The 13,097-nt window shown below is 66.7% G+C and overlaps 2 protein-coding genes across 3 annotated transcripts; one reads left to right on the top strand and one right to left on the bottom strand.

Moving 5' to 3' along the window:
• The first annotated feature begins 5,848 nt into the window (after positions 1–5,848).
• On the top strand, positions 5,849–8,925 carry ART1 (ADP-ribosyltransferase 1). 2 transcript variants are annotated; one of them, XM_063331649.1, is made up of 4 exons: positions 5,849–6,076; positions 6,365–7,230; positions 8,331–8,369; positions 8,462–8,925. In XM_063331649.1, the coding sequence occupies exons 2-4, from the start codon at positions 6,444–6,446 to the stop codon at positions 8,542–8,544; spliced, it is 909 nt and encodes a 302-aa protein (XP_063187719.1). In that variant the 5' UTR covers positions 5,849–6,076; positions 6,365–6,443; the 3' UTR covers positions 8,545–8,925. The 2 variants fall into 2 exon arrangements, with proteins under 2 accessions (XP_063187719.1, XP_063187815.1); XM_063331745.1 differs by having other exon boundaries at positions 6,003–6,076; positions 6,303–7,230.
• A 753-nt stretch (positions 8,926–9,678) lies between these two features.
• Positions 9,679–11,634, bottom strand: IL18BP (interleukin 18 binding protein). Its single transcript, XM_063331526.1, has 5 exons — positions 11,585–11,634; positions 10,887–10,955; positions 10,612–10,677; positions 10,197–10,326; positions 9,679–10,088 (listed from the first exon to the last, which is right to left on the bottom strand). The coding sequence occupies exons 1-5, from the start codon at positions 11,604–11,606 to the stop codon at positions 9,896–9,898; spliced, it is 480 nt and encodes a 159-aa protein (XP_063187596.1). The 5' UTR covers positions 11,607–11,634; the 3' UTR covers positions 9,679–9,895.
• Between the last annotated feature and the right edge of the window lie 1,463 nt (positions 11,635–13,097).

Below are 13,097 nucleotides of genomic sequence, written 5' to 3'. Positions count from 1 at the left end.
GTGGTGTCCCGCAGGGGTCAATACTTGGACCAGTATTGTTTAACGTATTCATCAACAGCCTGGACAAGGGGAGAGAGTGTATGCTCAGCAAGGTCGCTGCTGATACCAAACTGGGGGGGGTGGCTGAGACCCCAGAGGGCCGTGCTGCCATCCAGCGTGAGCCAGACAGGCTGGGGAGCTGGGCAGAGAAGAACCTAATGAGGTTCAACAAGGACAAGGGCAGGGTCCTGCAGCTGGGGAGGAAGAGTGTCAGGCAGCAGTATGGGTTAGGGGTGGACCTGCTGGAAAGCAGCTCTGAAGAAAAGGATCTGGGGGTCTTGGTAGACAGTAAATTATCCATGAGCAAGCCATGTGCCCTTGTCGCCAAGAAGGCCAGCAGAATTCTGGGCTGCACAGGGAAGAGCGTGGCCAGCAGGTCAAGGCAGGTCATTCTCCCCCTCTGCTCTGCACTGGTGAGGCCACAACTGGAGTACTGTGTCCAGCTCTGGGCTCCCCGGATCAAGAGAGACGGGGAAGTTCTGGAGAGAGTCGAGCATCGGGCAACAAAGATGATTGAGGGATTAGAGCATCTACCTTATGAGGAAAGGCTGAGAGAGCTGGGACTCTTTAGCCCGGAGAAGAGAAGGCTGAGGGGGGACCTTCTTAATGTTTACAAGTATCTGAAGGGTGGGCTGAAGGAGGATGGAGCCAGGCTCTTTTCAGTGGTTGCCAGTAAGAGGACGAGGGGTAACGGGCACAAGGTGGAACATAGGAAGTTCCAATCAAACATGAGGAAAAACTTCTTCACGGTGAGGGTGAGAGCGCACTGGAAGAGGCTGCCCAGGGAGGTTGTGGAGTCTCCTTCTCTGGAGACTTTCAAGACGTGCCTGGATGCAGTCGTGAGTAATGTGCTGTGGGCAATGCTGCTTTAGCAGGGGAGTTGGATAGATGATCTCTAGAGGTCCCTTCCAACTCTGAAATTCTGTGAGTCCATGAAAAGTTCAGCCTGGGGAAGAGAAAGCTCCACGGAGACCTTGGAGCCCCTTCCAGTCCCTCAAGGGGCTCCAGGAAAGCTGTGGAGGGACTCTGGATGAGGGAGGGGAGCCATGGGACGAGGGGGAAGGGGTTTCCACTGCAAGAGGGGAGATGGGAGACTGAGCTGAGATCTCGGGCAGAAATTCTTGGCTGTGAGGGTGGTGAGCCCCTGGCCCAGGTTGCCCTGAGAAGCTGTGGCTGCCCCATCCCTGGAGGGGTTCAAGGCCAGGTTGGCCGGGGCTTGGAGCAAGCTGGGCTGGTGGGAGGTGTCCCTGCCCAGGGCAGGGGGTGGCACTGGGTTGCCTTTAAGGTCCCTTCCCACCCAAACCATTCCCTGAAGGGGTGGGGCCCTTCTCCTCCTTTTCTCCTTCTCCTTCTCCCTCCCTTCTTGTTATGATTTGAGAAACCCACCACAATTTCTTGTCCTTTAGACAATTACTCTCTCACCTGATGACCCCTCCCCACCCGGGAAGGGGAATGGGGGAAAAACAAGAAAACAGGAGGGTTGCAATAGAAATAGATTTACTAGGATGAAACTAAAGAATTTACACTAATAATGCTAAAGAAGCAATGTCAATCCCGATAACGATATAAAATACCCAAGGACTACACCCAGCCCATTCCATCAGCAGGAAGCCGTGCACTCCCAGCAGGGGACAGCCAATGGGGGACACTGCGAGCGCTGCAGCTTCACGAGGAAGGGAAGGGCTCAGGGCTCCGAGACTGCGGCAAGGAGTTCTCTGCACCGCCGCCATCAAGGGAGAGTCGAACTACACAGCAGACTTTATAATTTATATTGAACGTGATGTTCATGCTATGAAATAGTCCTGTTGGCAGCCTGGGGCAAGTGCCCTCCTTGTCTTGCTCTTCCTCATCCCCTGCTGCATGTCACCAAGGGGGGCCCTGACTGCCTGTGATGTCACAAAGGGGGGCTTTGACTGCCCCACGATGTCACAAAGGGGGGATGTGCCCCCCTGCCACACTATAAAAGGGGGACGCGGTCCCCACTGGAGCCGTCAGCGGATGCTGGGCACCGCAGTCTGGCATTGTCTGGGCAGACTGCAGCCTCGGCCTCTGACACCCCAGCAGTCTTGCGGGTCCCGTCACTGGGGACCCAGGAGGACACTGGGGAGCCGCATCGCGGTTCTGTGCTGGTGACTGGGAGCACCGCAGCCACACCGGAGTCGGTGCCATGGGGCGCTCTGACGCCGTGTCTCACCTGGGCCCTCTCATCCTGATCGTGATGGGGCTCAGCGTATTCTCATCTGTGCTGCAGAGCAAGCGGCTTCAGGTAGGTGACTGTTGCACCACACTGTGCTGCGGCGTGGGGTGGCGAGGGATGGCATGGGGTGGTGTGGGGTGCTGTGGGGGGCTGTGGTGTGGGACTGGGAGGTGCTCCCGTCTCACCCAGCTCCTGGGGACCTTGCAGAAGTGGTGGAAGAAGAATAAGAAGAAGCGTCAGACAAGCAAGACAGGAGCCCGGCCAGAGAAGCAGAGCGGTGAGTGGCCCCAGCACCGAGCACCCTGCAAACGGCCGACACCCCACGGCAGCCCTGAGCCGGGGCTGTGCCGGGGGCTGCCGGCCGCTCACTCTGTCTCCTCCCTCTGCAGCTTCTCGGGCAGTGGATGGAGAAGTGGAGAAATCCCATTCGAAGCAGGAGAAGCGGTGAGTGTGGGCGAGACCCCAGATGCTGCCCCAGACCCTCACCCCGTGCCCTGCCCCTGCCTGCGCTGGGCAGCCCTGACCGCCAGCCAAGGAGGGGTGCTGCCCGCGGGTCCCGCTGGGCTCCGGGGTGCAGCGGGGTCTCTTTCTCCTCCTCTGCAGGGCGAGTGCGGAGGCCTTGAAGAGGAAGCCCCTCTCCCCACGGGCCCCGCTGGCCACCATGGACTCCATGACAGATGGAGGCTCCTCTTCCTTCAGCTCCCTCTACTCCTTCCCGGAGCCCTGGCCTGGTGCGATGGCGGAGCTGGCAGCACTTGACCGCTCAAGACCCCGCCATCCCCCAAGGGCTGTCAAGGGGAGGGTGGAGGAGCCAGGGCCAGCCCTCTGCCAGGAATCCCCAGTGGAACTGCCTACAAGGACTAAGCAAGAGCCGGTCCCCAGGGAAAGCAGGGACAGGGCGCAGAGCCCTGTGCACACACAGCCTTCACCCTGCAGCCCCCCAGCCATGGCCACGGACCAAGGGGAGCTGATCATGGAGCTCCTCCACTGTTTCGAATCCACCCAGGAGATGGCCAGGCAGTGCTGTGAGATGCTGAAGGTGCTGCAGGCCCGTTGGCAAGGGGCAGCGGGAGCCTGTGATCGGAACCTCCCCGGGGAGCCCTTCCATCCCCTGGGCAGGATGGAGGCGCAGCAGCAGCTGGGGGCCACAGTGAAGCCCCAGCACCTGGGAGCGGAGTGGCCATGGGTGGATGCAGACACAGATGAGGCTGAGGATGGGGACATGGAGAAGGAGGAGGACACAGGACCAGACAGAAGTGTGAAGGAGAAGGAAAGGAGCAGCCCTGTGGAGCTCGGCAGGGGGAGCCTGGCGGAAGGGAAGAGAAACAGCAAGACGGGGCCGGGCGAGAACAACTCCATGGGGCCAAGCACCAGCAGCCCCCCAGGCTCAGGCAGGAGCACCCCCATGGATGCGGAAGGGAGGAGGGACAGGGCGCAGAGCCCCGTGAATGTGCTTCCGCCGCCCAGCAGCCCCCCAGCCAAGGCCACGGACGACAAGTTGCTCTACTTGGAGCTCTTGGACACTGTCAAGACCTTGGAGGAGGAGAGGCAGCAGCGCGACGAGGTCGTGGACAGGGAGTGTGACCAGGCGTCCCCAGGGCTGTGCCCACGAGGATGGTGCCTGTGTCAGTGCTGCACCCGGCTCTGGCACCGCCTGAAGGACTGCTGGAGACGCTGCTGCCGGCCGCGCCGCGTCTGCTTCAGCAATTTCCCCTAATGGCTGGGAAGTGTGGGGCCGGGAACCCCCTAGAGTGCCCCTCTTCTGAACCAATAAAAAAGTCAGTATTTTCTCTATCCCTGGTGCTGTGGTTCATCCACCCTTCCCGCAGCTGGGGGTGTTACCCCCTCAGTGCCCAACCCCAGTGCGACAGGCTGGCACCCACAAAAGTCGGGGGGAGGTGGTGGCTGATACACCCCGACGGGTGTGTTGGCGCCTGCCCCCTGTCCCAGTTGAAGTGGCTGCAGGTCCCCCTGGACAGAGGGAGATGGCCAGGAGAAGGACCCAGAGGAAGACGGCCGGGACAGGGACCCCGGCGCAGCTGGGGATGCTGAGGATCGGGCCCTGCTCCTGGCTTAAGGATGCGGAGGAGAAGTGATCCCCCCGTCAGGTGCTGCCCGTGGGTCCTGCTGGGGTCCAGGGTGCAGAGGGGTCTCTTCTCTCTCCTCCTCTGCAGGACGAGTGCGGAGGCATTGAGCAGGGACAGGGTGCAGAACCCTGTGTACATGAAGCCTTCACCCAGAGCGCCCCACCCCACCCCACCGCCCCCCAGCCATGGCCTCGGACCAAGGGGAGCTGGTCATGGAGCTCCTCCGCTGTTTCGAGTGCACCCAGGAGATGGCCAGGCGGTGCTATGAGATGCTGAAGGTGCTGCAGGCCCGTTGGCAAGGGGCACCGGGAGCCTGTGATCGGAACCTCCCCGGGGAGCCCTTCCATCCCCTGGGCAGGATGGAGGCGCAGCAGCAGCTGGGGGCCACAGTGAAGCCCCAGCACCTGGGAGCGGAGCGGCCGTGGGTGGAGCTCCACAGACCCCGATGGCTGCGGGTATTTAGAGCATCGAGGGGTTGAGTCGTAGTCGGGTTTTCTGCTGCGTTCAGGCTGTTTCAGCCACTTACCAGCCCGATCTCCAGCCGAAACAGGGCTGGGTTTTGGTTTTGGTGCTGAGCTCTCGCTGACGGCCTCACGCAAGAGCATTAACTTGGGTTTGGCTGAGCATCTGCCTGCACCCAAGTGTGGTTCGCTCACACAGCAGGGGTGCACCCCTCACTGTCCCCTACCCGCGCAACAACCTGCACCCGCCGCTGAACGTGGCGGCTTCCCCTTGTGCGGCTCCAACGGCAGCTTCCCCTTGAAATTCCCCGCTTCAACCCGGCGAGAGCCCTGCAGCTGCTGCAGGACCCTGCCAGCCACCTGTGGGCCCCCAGCACTGGGGCATCGCCCGCCTCCAGCTGGGGGCTCTAGCCCCTCCAAGGTGGGGGGTCACTTCTCTGCATCCTTCTGCCAGGAGCAGGGCCTGATCCTCAGCATCCCCAGCTGTGTCGGGGTCCCTGTCCCGGCCGTCTCCCTCTGCCCAGGGGGACCCCCAGCCGCTTCGACTGGGATGGAGCGGGCAGGGGTCCCCCAGGGATGCTGGTGGCCGAGTGTCCCGGGCAAGGGGCACTCGTCCAGGGGTGTCCCAGGGGTGGGCGATGATGACCCCAGCCCCTTCGCCTGCCTTCGAGACGAGAAGAACCAAGACTGCTGGAGCAGCCCAGTAGGAACCTCCTCACCCCCCGTGCTGTGGGAACAGGGTGCTGCCCCCCCACAACCCGCCCCATGCGTCTTCCAAGCAGTGGCTGGGGAGTGGGGAGGGATGGAAGCCCCCCGCCAGCACCATCGACTCCTCCATGGCACCCATGCCACAACCTGCCCCCGTCCTCGGCAGCATGATGGGGGAGGTGGGTCAGCACAAGCACCACGTCCCGGCTCAGCAGGGCCAGATCCGGCGTCAGATCCCGCAGGAAAAGGCGCAGCCCCCCGGCGGGATGGCACCCGCACCCAGGTGAAACAAAGGCAATTTATCCCACGGGGGTTTCCTGACCGTCCCCCGCAGCCATGCTGCCGGGCAGGGGGGGCACCCGCTGCTCTGGGCGCTCGGAGGTTGTTGGGGGGGGGACGGTCGGTAAAAATAACCGTGAGGACAGAGGCGGGGACTGGATCTGGGCCGGAGCGATCCCGGCCGGGGCTGCTATAAAAAGAAAGAGCGACCACTTCTCACCTCTCCGGGCAGCAGCGGGCGGGCGGCTGAGGGATTGGGTGCCGCGGGAGCAGCACCCCGACCCCGCGCTCGCCGCGGGGTGCAGGTAATGCTTCTCGGCTGGGCTCCTGGGAGGTTTGCTCCCGGACGGGGACCTCTGGGCTGCCGGGGCTGCACTGTTTAACGCAAGTAACGGGGTCGGGGTCTCGGCCCGTGACGGGGTCGAGGTCTTAGCCGGCGCTGGGAGGTGTGCCGAGCGGGGTGTCCCTGGCCAAGGATGCAACCTGGGGGGGGTGATTTCCCCAAGCCTGCCCCCCTGCTTCTCTCCTCAGACCTTCCCAGGCCCCGCTGCCCTCCCTGAGCTGACCCAGCTCCTTCTCCTCCACTTCCCCAGCCGCTTGCCGAGGAACCGGCTGCTTCCCTGCCCGGCACTGCAGCGGCTGGGGTCTTCCCCTGGGGAGGTTCTGCCCTCCATGGAGCATCTTTTGCTGGGTTTGGTGCTGCTGGCCAGGATCCTGGCCGCTGGCAACCCCCTGCACTGGCGAGACCGCGAGCCCGTGAAGGAGGTGGCACTGGATGTGGCCCCCACCTCCTTCGACGACCAGTACAGGGGCTGCGGCCGCATGATGGAGGAGGAGCTGGAGGAGCTGAACCGTACCGAGTTTGCCAACAACAGGATCTACGCCGAGGCCTGGACTCAGGCCGCTGCCGAATGGCGGAGCCGGCGGGGCCGCGTCCCCCAGCCGCCAGCGCTGCGGCCGGAGCAGATGGTGGCCCTCATGGCGTACACCCTGCAGGGACCCCTGCACCAGGCGTTCAACGCGGCCGTGCGCGAGGCCGGGCGCTCCCGCGAGGAATACCTGAGCACGTTCCACTTCAAGGTGCTGCATTTTCTCCTGAGCGAGGCCCTGCGCACCCTGCGGGACGCCCAGCCCCACCGCTGCTACCGCGTCTACCGTGGAGTCCAGGGCATCCGCTTCACCGCCCGGCACCAACAGAGCGTCCGCTTTGGCCACTTCACCTCCACCTCCCTCCAGAAAAATAGGACCCTGCCCTTCGGCCAGGACACCTTCTTCTCGGTGGACACCTGCTACGGCGTCCCCATCAGGAACTTCTCCTTCTTCCCCGAGGAGGAGGAGGTCCTCATCCCGCCCTTCGAGAGCTTCGAGGTCACCAATGTCACCCGCAGTGGGGACAGAGCCCTCATCCAGCTCCGCTCCCGGGCCGCGTTCAGCACCTACAACTGCGAATGGGTGAAAGGTGACATCTCCTGCGACCGTCCCTCCCCGCCACAGGCTGCAGGGGATGGGGAGGGGGTGGGGGGTCTGCTGGCAAGGGGGACCTCGATCGGGGAGGGGGGGTGGGGGGAGGAGTTTGACTTCGGGTGCACGTCTTCACACGTCTCCCAGCTGCTCTCCCCCGGGGTTTGCAATGGGGGTCCTTGGCGGCACGGCACGGCATGGCAGGGTACAGCACGGGACAGCATGGCACAGCATGGCACAGCATGGCATGGCCCAGCACGGTACGTTAGGGTACAGCATGGCATGATGCGGCATAGGATGTGTTGGGTTGGAAGGCACCTTTAAAGGTTATCTAGTCCAAAGATGCCGTGGCGTGGCATGGCCCAGGACAGCACGGCATGACGTGGCATAGTGCAGGACAGCACGGCACAGCATTGCACGGCATGGCACCGTGTGGCCTGCAATGCGGGGCATGGCACGGGTCAGCACAGCACGGCACGGCACGGCATGGCACGGCACGGCATGGCACAGCGTGGCAGGGCACGATGTGGCATGGTACAGGGGAGCATGGCATGGCATGACATCGTGCAGGACAGCATGGCACGGCACAGCATAGCATGGCATGGCATGGCGTGGTGCAGGACGGCATGACATGGCTCAGCACAGCATGGCACGGCATGGTGTGGTGCAGGACACAATGGCACAGCATGGCATGGCATGGCATGGCACAGGGGAGCATGGCATGGTGTGGCGTGGTGCAGGACAGCACAGCATGGCACGTTAGGGCACAGCATGGCATGGCATTGCATGGCATGGCACAGGACGGCATGGCACGGCACGGCACAGGGGAGCATGGCATGGTGTGGCGTGGTGCAGGACAGCACAGCATGGCACGTTAGGGCACAGCATGGCATGGCATTGCATGGCATGGCACAGGACGGCATGGCACGGCACGGCACAGGGGAGCATGGCATGGTGTGGCGTGGTGCAGGACAGCACAGCATGGCACGTTAGGGCACAGCATGGCGTGGCGTGGCGCGGTGCAGGACAGCAGGGCATGGCCGGGCTGGGGCAGGGAGCGTGCAGCGGCCGCGCAGACGGAGTTGCTTTCTTTGGCAGAGAAGCGATGCCAGAACCAGACGTGCGACTTCAGCGCAGGTGAGCCCGGGGTCCCCGCTGCAGACGGGGAGGGTGCCCCTGGCTGGGTCCCCCCCCCGGCTGCCCCTGACCCCCTCTCTGACCCCCCCCAGGCAGGAGCGTTGCCGGGGACCCCCGGCTCCTCTGGGGGCTCCTCCTGGCAGCCACGGCCCTGGCAGCCGCTGGGAGCCCCTGAGCCACGATGGCACCGCTGCCACGGCCCCACGGTGAGGGACAGAGGCCGGGGATGGCAGCCACCAGCTTCACCCAGACGGTGGGACGGGACGGGGCAGCAGATGGGGCTGGGGGTGTGGGGACAGCCCCACTGCACCCCCTGTGCCCAGCTCAGCCCTGCCATGGTGCCACCGGCCCCGGGACGTGCCGGCAGCCCTGGGGACACCGTTGGAGCCCGGATGAGGCCTTTCACAGAGCCGCGGCCGGAGCTTTTGGATGCAGCTGAGCGTGGGATCCCCCGCCAAGGATGGGGGCTGGCGCTGCTGGGGACCGGGACGGGGACACAGCGAGGCTGGTTTTGGGGGTGTCCATGCCCAGCCACCTGCTCCGTTGCTCGCCTTCCCCTGGCTCCCAGAGGAATAAAGACTCGCTGCAGCAGCGGGGTGTCTCCGGGGCTTTCCTGTGGCTCGCTGGGCTGGGGGCAGCTCCCGGGGGCTGGAGCCCACCCCCCCCACCATCCCCATTCCTCCCACATCCACAGCGTCCCGCAGAGCGATGCTTGCGCCCCGGGTCCTGCTTGAGAGGTCTGGGGCGGGGGGTCTCCTGCCAGGGTCTGTTCCCCTGCCTGCAGCCCCTGGGGGTCGCAGCCCCCCCCAGCACCCAGGGGAGCAGGGAGGGAGCTGGGGGGGCGGCACTGGCCACCCCAGCCCCGGTTCCCAGGAGCAGGACTCCGCTAGGACAAGACAGTTGGGGGGCTGCCCCATAGAGCGGCATGTGGGGCTCAGCAGAGCCGTGCCGGGGGACAGCCCTCACCCGCCCCCCCCAACAAGTGCAGAGTGGGATGCGATGGGCCCAGCTCCCCAGGGGTCCCTGCGCCCCAGGGCTCCCCACCCTCCTCCTCCTCCTCCAGGGCAGGGCGCAGCCGTGGGGCAGGACCAGGGCTGGCCGCAGCTCTCCAGCCCCTGGCCGGGCAGGGAGGGGGTCAGGGATAGATCCTGCCCTCGGCAGGCACCAGAGCCACCTCCTCTCCCACCCTCCTCACCCCACGGGTGCCCTCTGCACCCACGGGCAGCCCCGTTCCCACAGACACGGGTGACACTGGGCAGCCTTGATGTGCTTTAATAGACCCTGGGGTCCCACAGCCGGCTGTGGGCAGGTCCCGGGGCCGGCCCGGGCATCGGCCCCTGCTTGGTGAGGGGCACCGGGAGCCCCCCGCACAGTGGGGCCGGGAGACGAGGGGCCGTGCAGACCCCACGGCGGGGCACGGAGACTGGCCTCCACGGAGTTGTCACGTCCCCACGCAGTGGCGCGGGCCCATGGGAGCGGGGACCCGCACCACGGGGCGCTCACCCGTCACGAGTTGCTCCCCGCTCTCAGCCCAGTCCCCCGCTCTCAGCCAGGGCCGGGGCCGGTGCCGGTGCCGGGAGTGGCCACCGCAGCTGCCGGGTGTCGACGCCGAGGGGGCTGAGCACTACGCAGGTGAAGTTGGTGTGGAGGTGCCGGGGGTCGAAAGAGTCGAAGTGCAGGTCGCGGCGCAGCGTCACCCCCGAGCCCCGCGGCTCCTCTCTGCGGACCCAGAGCGGACACGTCAGCACCTGCCCCCGGCTCCGTGACACCCCCCGGGGCTGGGGGACCCGCCAGCAGCCCCACGGTCCCCCCTGACCCCGTACTCACAGCACCGTCCCCTCGTGCACGGCCCCGTCCGGGTGCAGCTTCTCCACGAAGGAGCCGTTCCCCAGCCAGTAGAGCAGCGTGAGTTCGGGGAGGACGCTCGTCGCCTCACATGAGACCGTCACTCTCTCGCCTGGAGCCGGAGGGGACACAGGGGTCAGAGGGGCTGCGAGGGTCCCCGGTGCCCCCTGTGCCAAGCTGCCACAGGGACAGCCCCCGCACCCACCCAAAGGTGAACGTCCCCCACCTCACCAGCACCCAAAAAATCTCGGCTGTGGGTGGAAGATGCATCTCGTGTGTTTGCTGGGGCTGGCGCGGGAGCTGACACCACCCCCCACCCCGTGCCTCCCCCGAGATGGGGGTCTCACTGCAGCGCCCCCCCCCCCCCCACATCCCCATGGCCCCGGGGGTCACTCACCTGGGCGGGGGGGCTCTGCCGGCATCCGCAGGTCGGTGATGCTGGGGGGCTGCAGGGCCATGGCAGCTGGGGGGGAGCAGAGCAGGGTGAGGCGGGGGGGCAAGAGCTGCCCCCTGAGACCCCACAGCTCCAGGGTGGGCAGGAGGGCAGGGTCCCGCAGAGGGGAGGGGGGCATGGCTCATCCCCAGCACTCCCCACAGGCCCCCTGGGGGGGACACAGAGCCAGGAGCTGGCCCTGCCCGCCCCCTCCCCCCCCCCGAGTAGCCCCCACTTACCCGTGCGGTGGGAGGCCAGGGCCCAGCAGAGCAGGGACAGCAGGAGCCAGGCGGGGGGGCCGGGAGTCCCTGCGGGCAGAGATGGGGCTCAGCACCAGGCACCCCGGGATGGATGCACCCCCCCAAGCCCGGGATGGTTCCCTGCAGCATCTTCCCCCGCCAGCATCCCTTCAGCATTCCCCCCCCGCGGCCCCCAGCACGCACAGCCCCCCCAGCAACCCTTCCTCCCATCATCCCCCCCCCCCCCATCATCCCCCCAGCATCCCCCGAGCCCAGGACGGTTCCCCCCAGCATCCCCCCTCAGCATCCTCCCACACCACCATCCTCCCCCCCAGCATCCCCCCCCCAGGATCCCCCCACCAGCATCCCCCGAGGCCAGGACTGTCCCCCACCCCCAGCATTCCCCCACCATCCCCCCTCCAGCACACATACCCCCCAGCACCCCCTCCTCCTATCACCCACCCCCCCGATCATCCCCTGAGCCCAAGACAGTCCTCCCCAGCATCCCCCCCCCCAGCATCCCCCCACACCACCACCCCCCCGCCTCAGCGTGCCCCCCCACAGGATCCCCCCCCCAGCATCCCCCGAGCCCCGGAACGGCCCCCCCCGCCAAGGCATCACCCCAGGGTGCCCCAAGTCCCGGTGGGTGCCCCCCAGGGGTGCCCCGGCCGCCCCCCCCGCTCCCCCCGCGGCCGTACGGGCAGGGCGCAGCGCGGCCATGGTGCGGCGGCGCCCGGGGCGGCCCGGCTTTATGGGGCGGCCCGTGGGGGGGCGGGGAGCGGGGGGGGGGGAGCCCCGTGACTCACCGGGAGCCGCCCTCGGTCCCGGCCCCGCCACCGGCACCGGCACCAGCCCCTACGTGCCTACGGGCCCCGTGTCCCCCAGCCCCCCCCGGGGGGGGCTTTTGCTGAGCCCCCCCCATCCCCTGGGATGTGCCCATTGTCCCCCCCGTGTCCCCTGTGCTGTTCCCTGGGCCCCTCATGACGTGCCCAGTGTCCCCTGTGTCCCCGTGTCCCCCAGCCCCCCGTGCCTTTCCCTGAGACCCGCCATGACCCTGGGATGTGCCCAGTGTCCCCCCCGTGTCCCCCAGCCCCCCGTGCCTTTCCCCAAGCCCCTCACGCCATGCCCAGTGTCCCCCCCATGTCCCAGTGTCCCCCCATGTCCCCGTGACCCCCAGCCCCCTGTGCCTTTCCCCAAGCCCCTCATGACCCTGGGACGTGCCCAGTGTCCCCCCATTGTCCCCATGTCCCCCAGCCCCCCATGCCTTTCCCCAAGCCCCTCACGCCATGCCCAGTGTCCCCCCATGTCCCCGTATCCCCCATGCCTTGCCCTGAGCCCCCCCACAACCCTGGGACATGCCCAGTGTCCCCTCATGTCCCCTGTGCCTTTCCCTGAAGCCCCCCTGCCATGCCCAGTGTCTCCCCGTGTCCCATGTCCCCTGGAACAGCACTCCATGTCTCCCTGAGCCCCCCCACGTCCCCCTGGACCCCTCAGCCCTCTGCACACCACGTCCCTCTGCCCTTTGCCCCACACACCCCTGTGCCCCATGTCCCACAGCCCCTCTGTCACCAGCCTCGCTGCATCCCATGTGTCGTGCCCCCCCCCCCCCCCCCCCCGCCCCACATCCCCCCGTGCCCGTGGGCGAGCAGCCGTGGGCAGGAGGGGGCCCAGCCGGCCACCCCGTGTCCATCGCGTGGTGTCACAGGGCTTGGGGACATCCCCAGGGCTGGTGGCAGCACTGGCGAGTCCGGGGCTTCTGGGCTGGCAGGGGGGATGCAGGGTCTGGGCAGAGGGAGGTGAGTGAAGCCCCCCCCCCGGGGACTTAGCAGCCACGCTGGGTGCTGGGGGGAGCCCTGGGGGCTTGGGGACCCCCAGCTCCAGGGTACGAAGGACGCAAACCCCCAGGGACTCAACCAGGGCTTCGTTCCAGCACTCAACCGTGGTGGAGCCGCCGCTGGGGACTGGCGAGGAGCGGGAACAGCGGGACCCCCCCCACCAGGATCCGGCCCCTCTGCCATGGCAGAACCCCCCCGGAGCCCCAGGGGGGGACCGGCAGGAGAGCAGCAGGCAGAGGGGTTTCTGTAACCCCCTGAGCCCCAGCGGCAAACCCGGGGGAAGCCCCTGGGCTCCTCCACTCTGGGCAGGGCCAAGGCAGCGAGCCAGCGCGGGCATGGCCACTGGCCACGCGAGCCCTCGGGCGGGGGCAGCTCC

The sequence above is a fragment of the Chroicocephalus ridibundus genome, chromosome 1 (genome assembly GCF_963924245.1).
Source record: "Chroicocephalus ridibundus chromosome 1, bChrRid1.1, whole genome shotgun sequence".
NCBI lineage: Eukaryota > Metazoa > Chordata > Aves > Charadriiformes > Laridae > Chroicocephalus > Chroicocephalus ridibundus.
This window is presented reverse-complemented; position numbering and strand designations above follow the sequence as displayed.

Coding starts and splice junctions, on each gene's coding strand:
- IL18BP (XM_063331526.1), bottom strand. CDS start 11,606: ATGGCCGCGCTGCGCCCTGCCC. Junction 10,678..10,886: donor CCTGGCCTCCCACCGCACGG/GTAAGTGGGGGC, acceptor GCTCCCCCCCAG/CTGCCATGGCCCTGCAGCCC. Junction 10,089..10,196: donor GTGCACGAGGGGACGGTGCT/GTGAGTACGGGG, acceptor CTGGGTCCGCAG/AGAGGAGCCGCGGGGCTCGG.
- ART1 (XM_063331649.1), top strand. CDS start 6,444: ATGGAGCATCTTTTGCTGGGTTTGGTGCTGCTGGCCAGGATCCTGGCC. Junction 7,231..8,330: donor CAACTGCGAATGGGTGAAAG/GTGACATCTCCT, acceptor TTTCTTTGGCAG/AGAAGCGATGCCAGAACCAG. Junction 8,370..8,461: donor GACGTGCGACTTCAGCGCAG/GTGAGCCCGGGG, acceptor GACCCCCCCCAG/GCAGGAGCGTTGCCGGGGAC.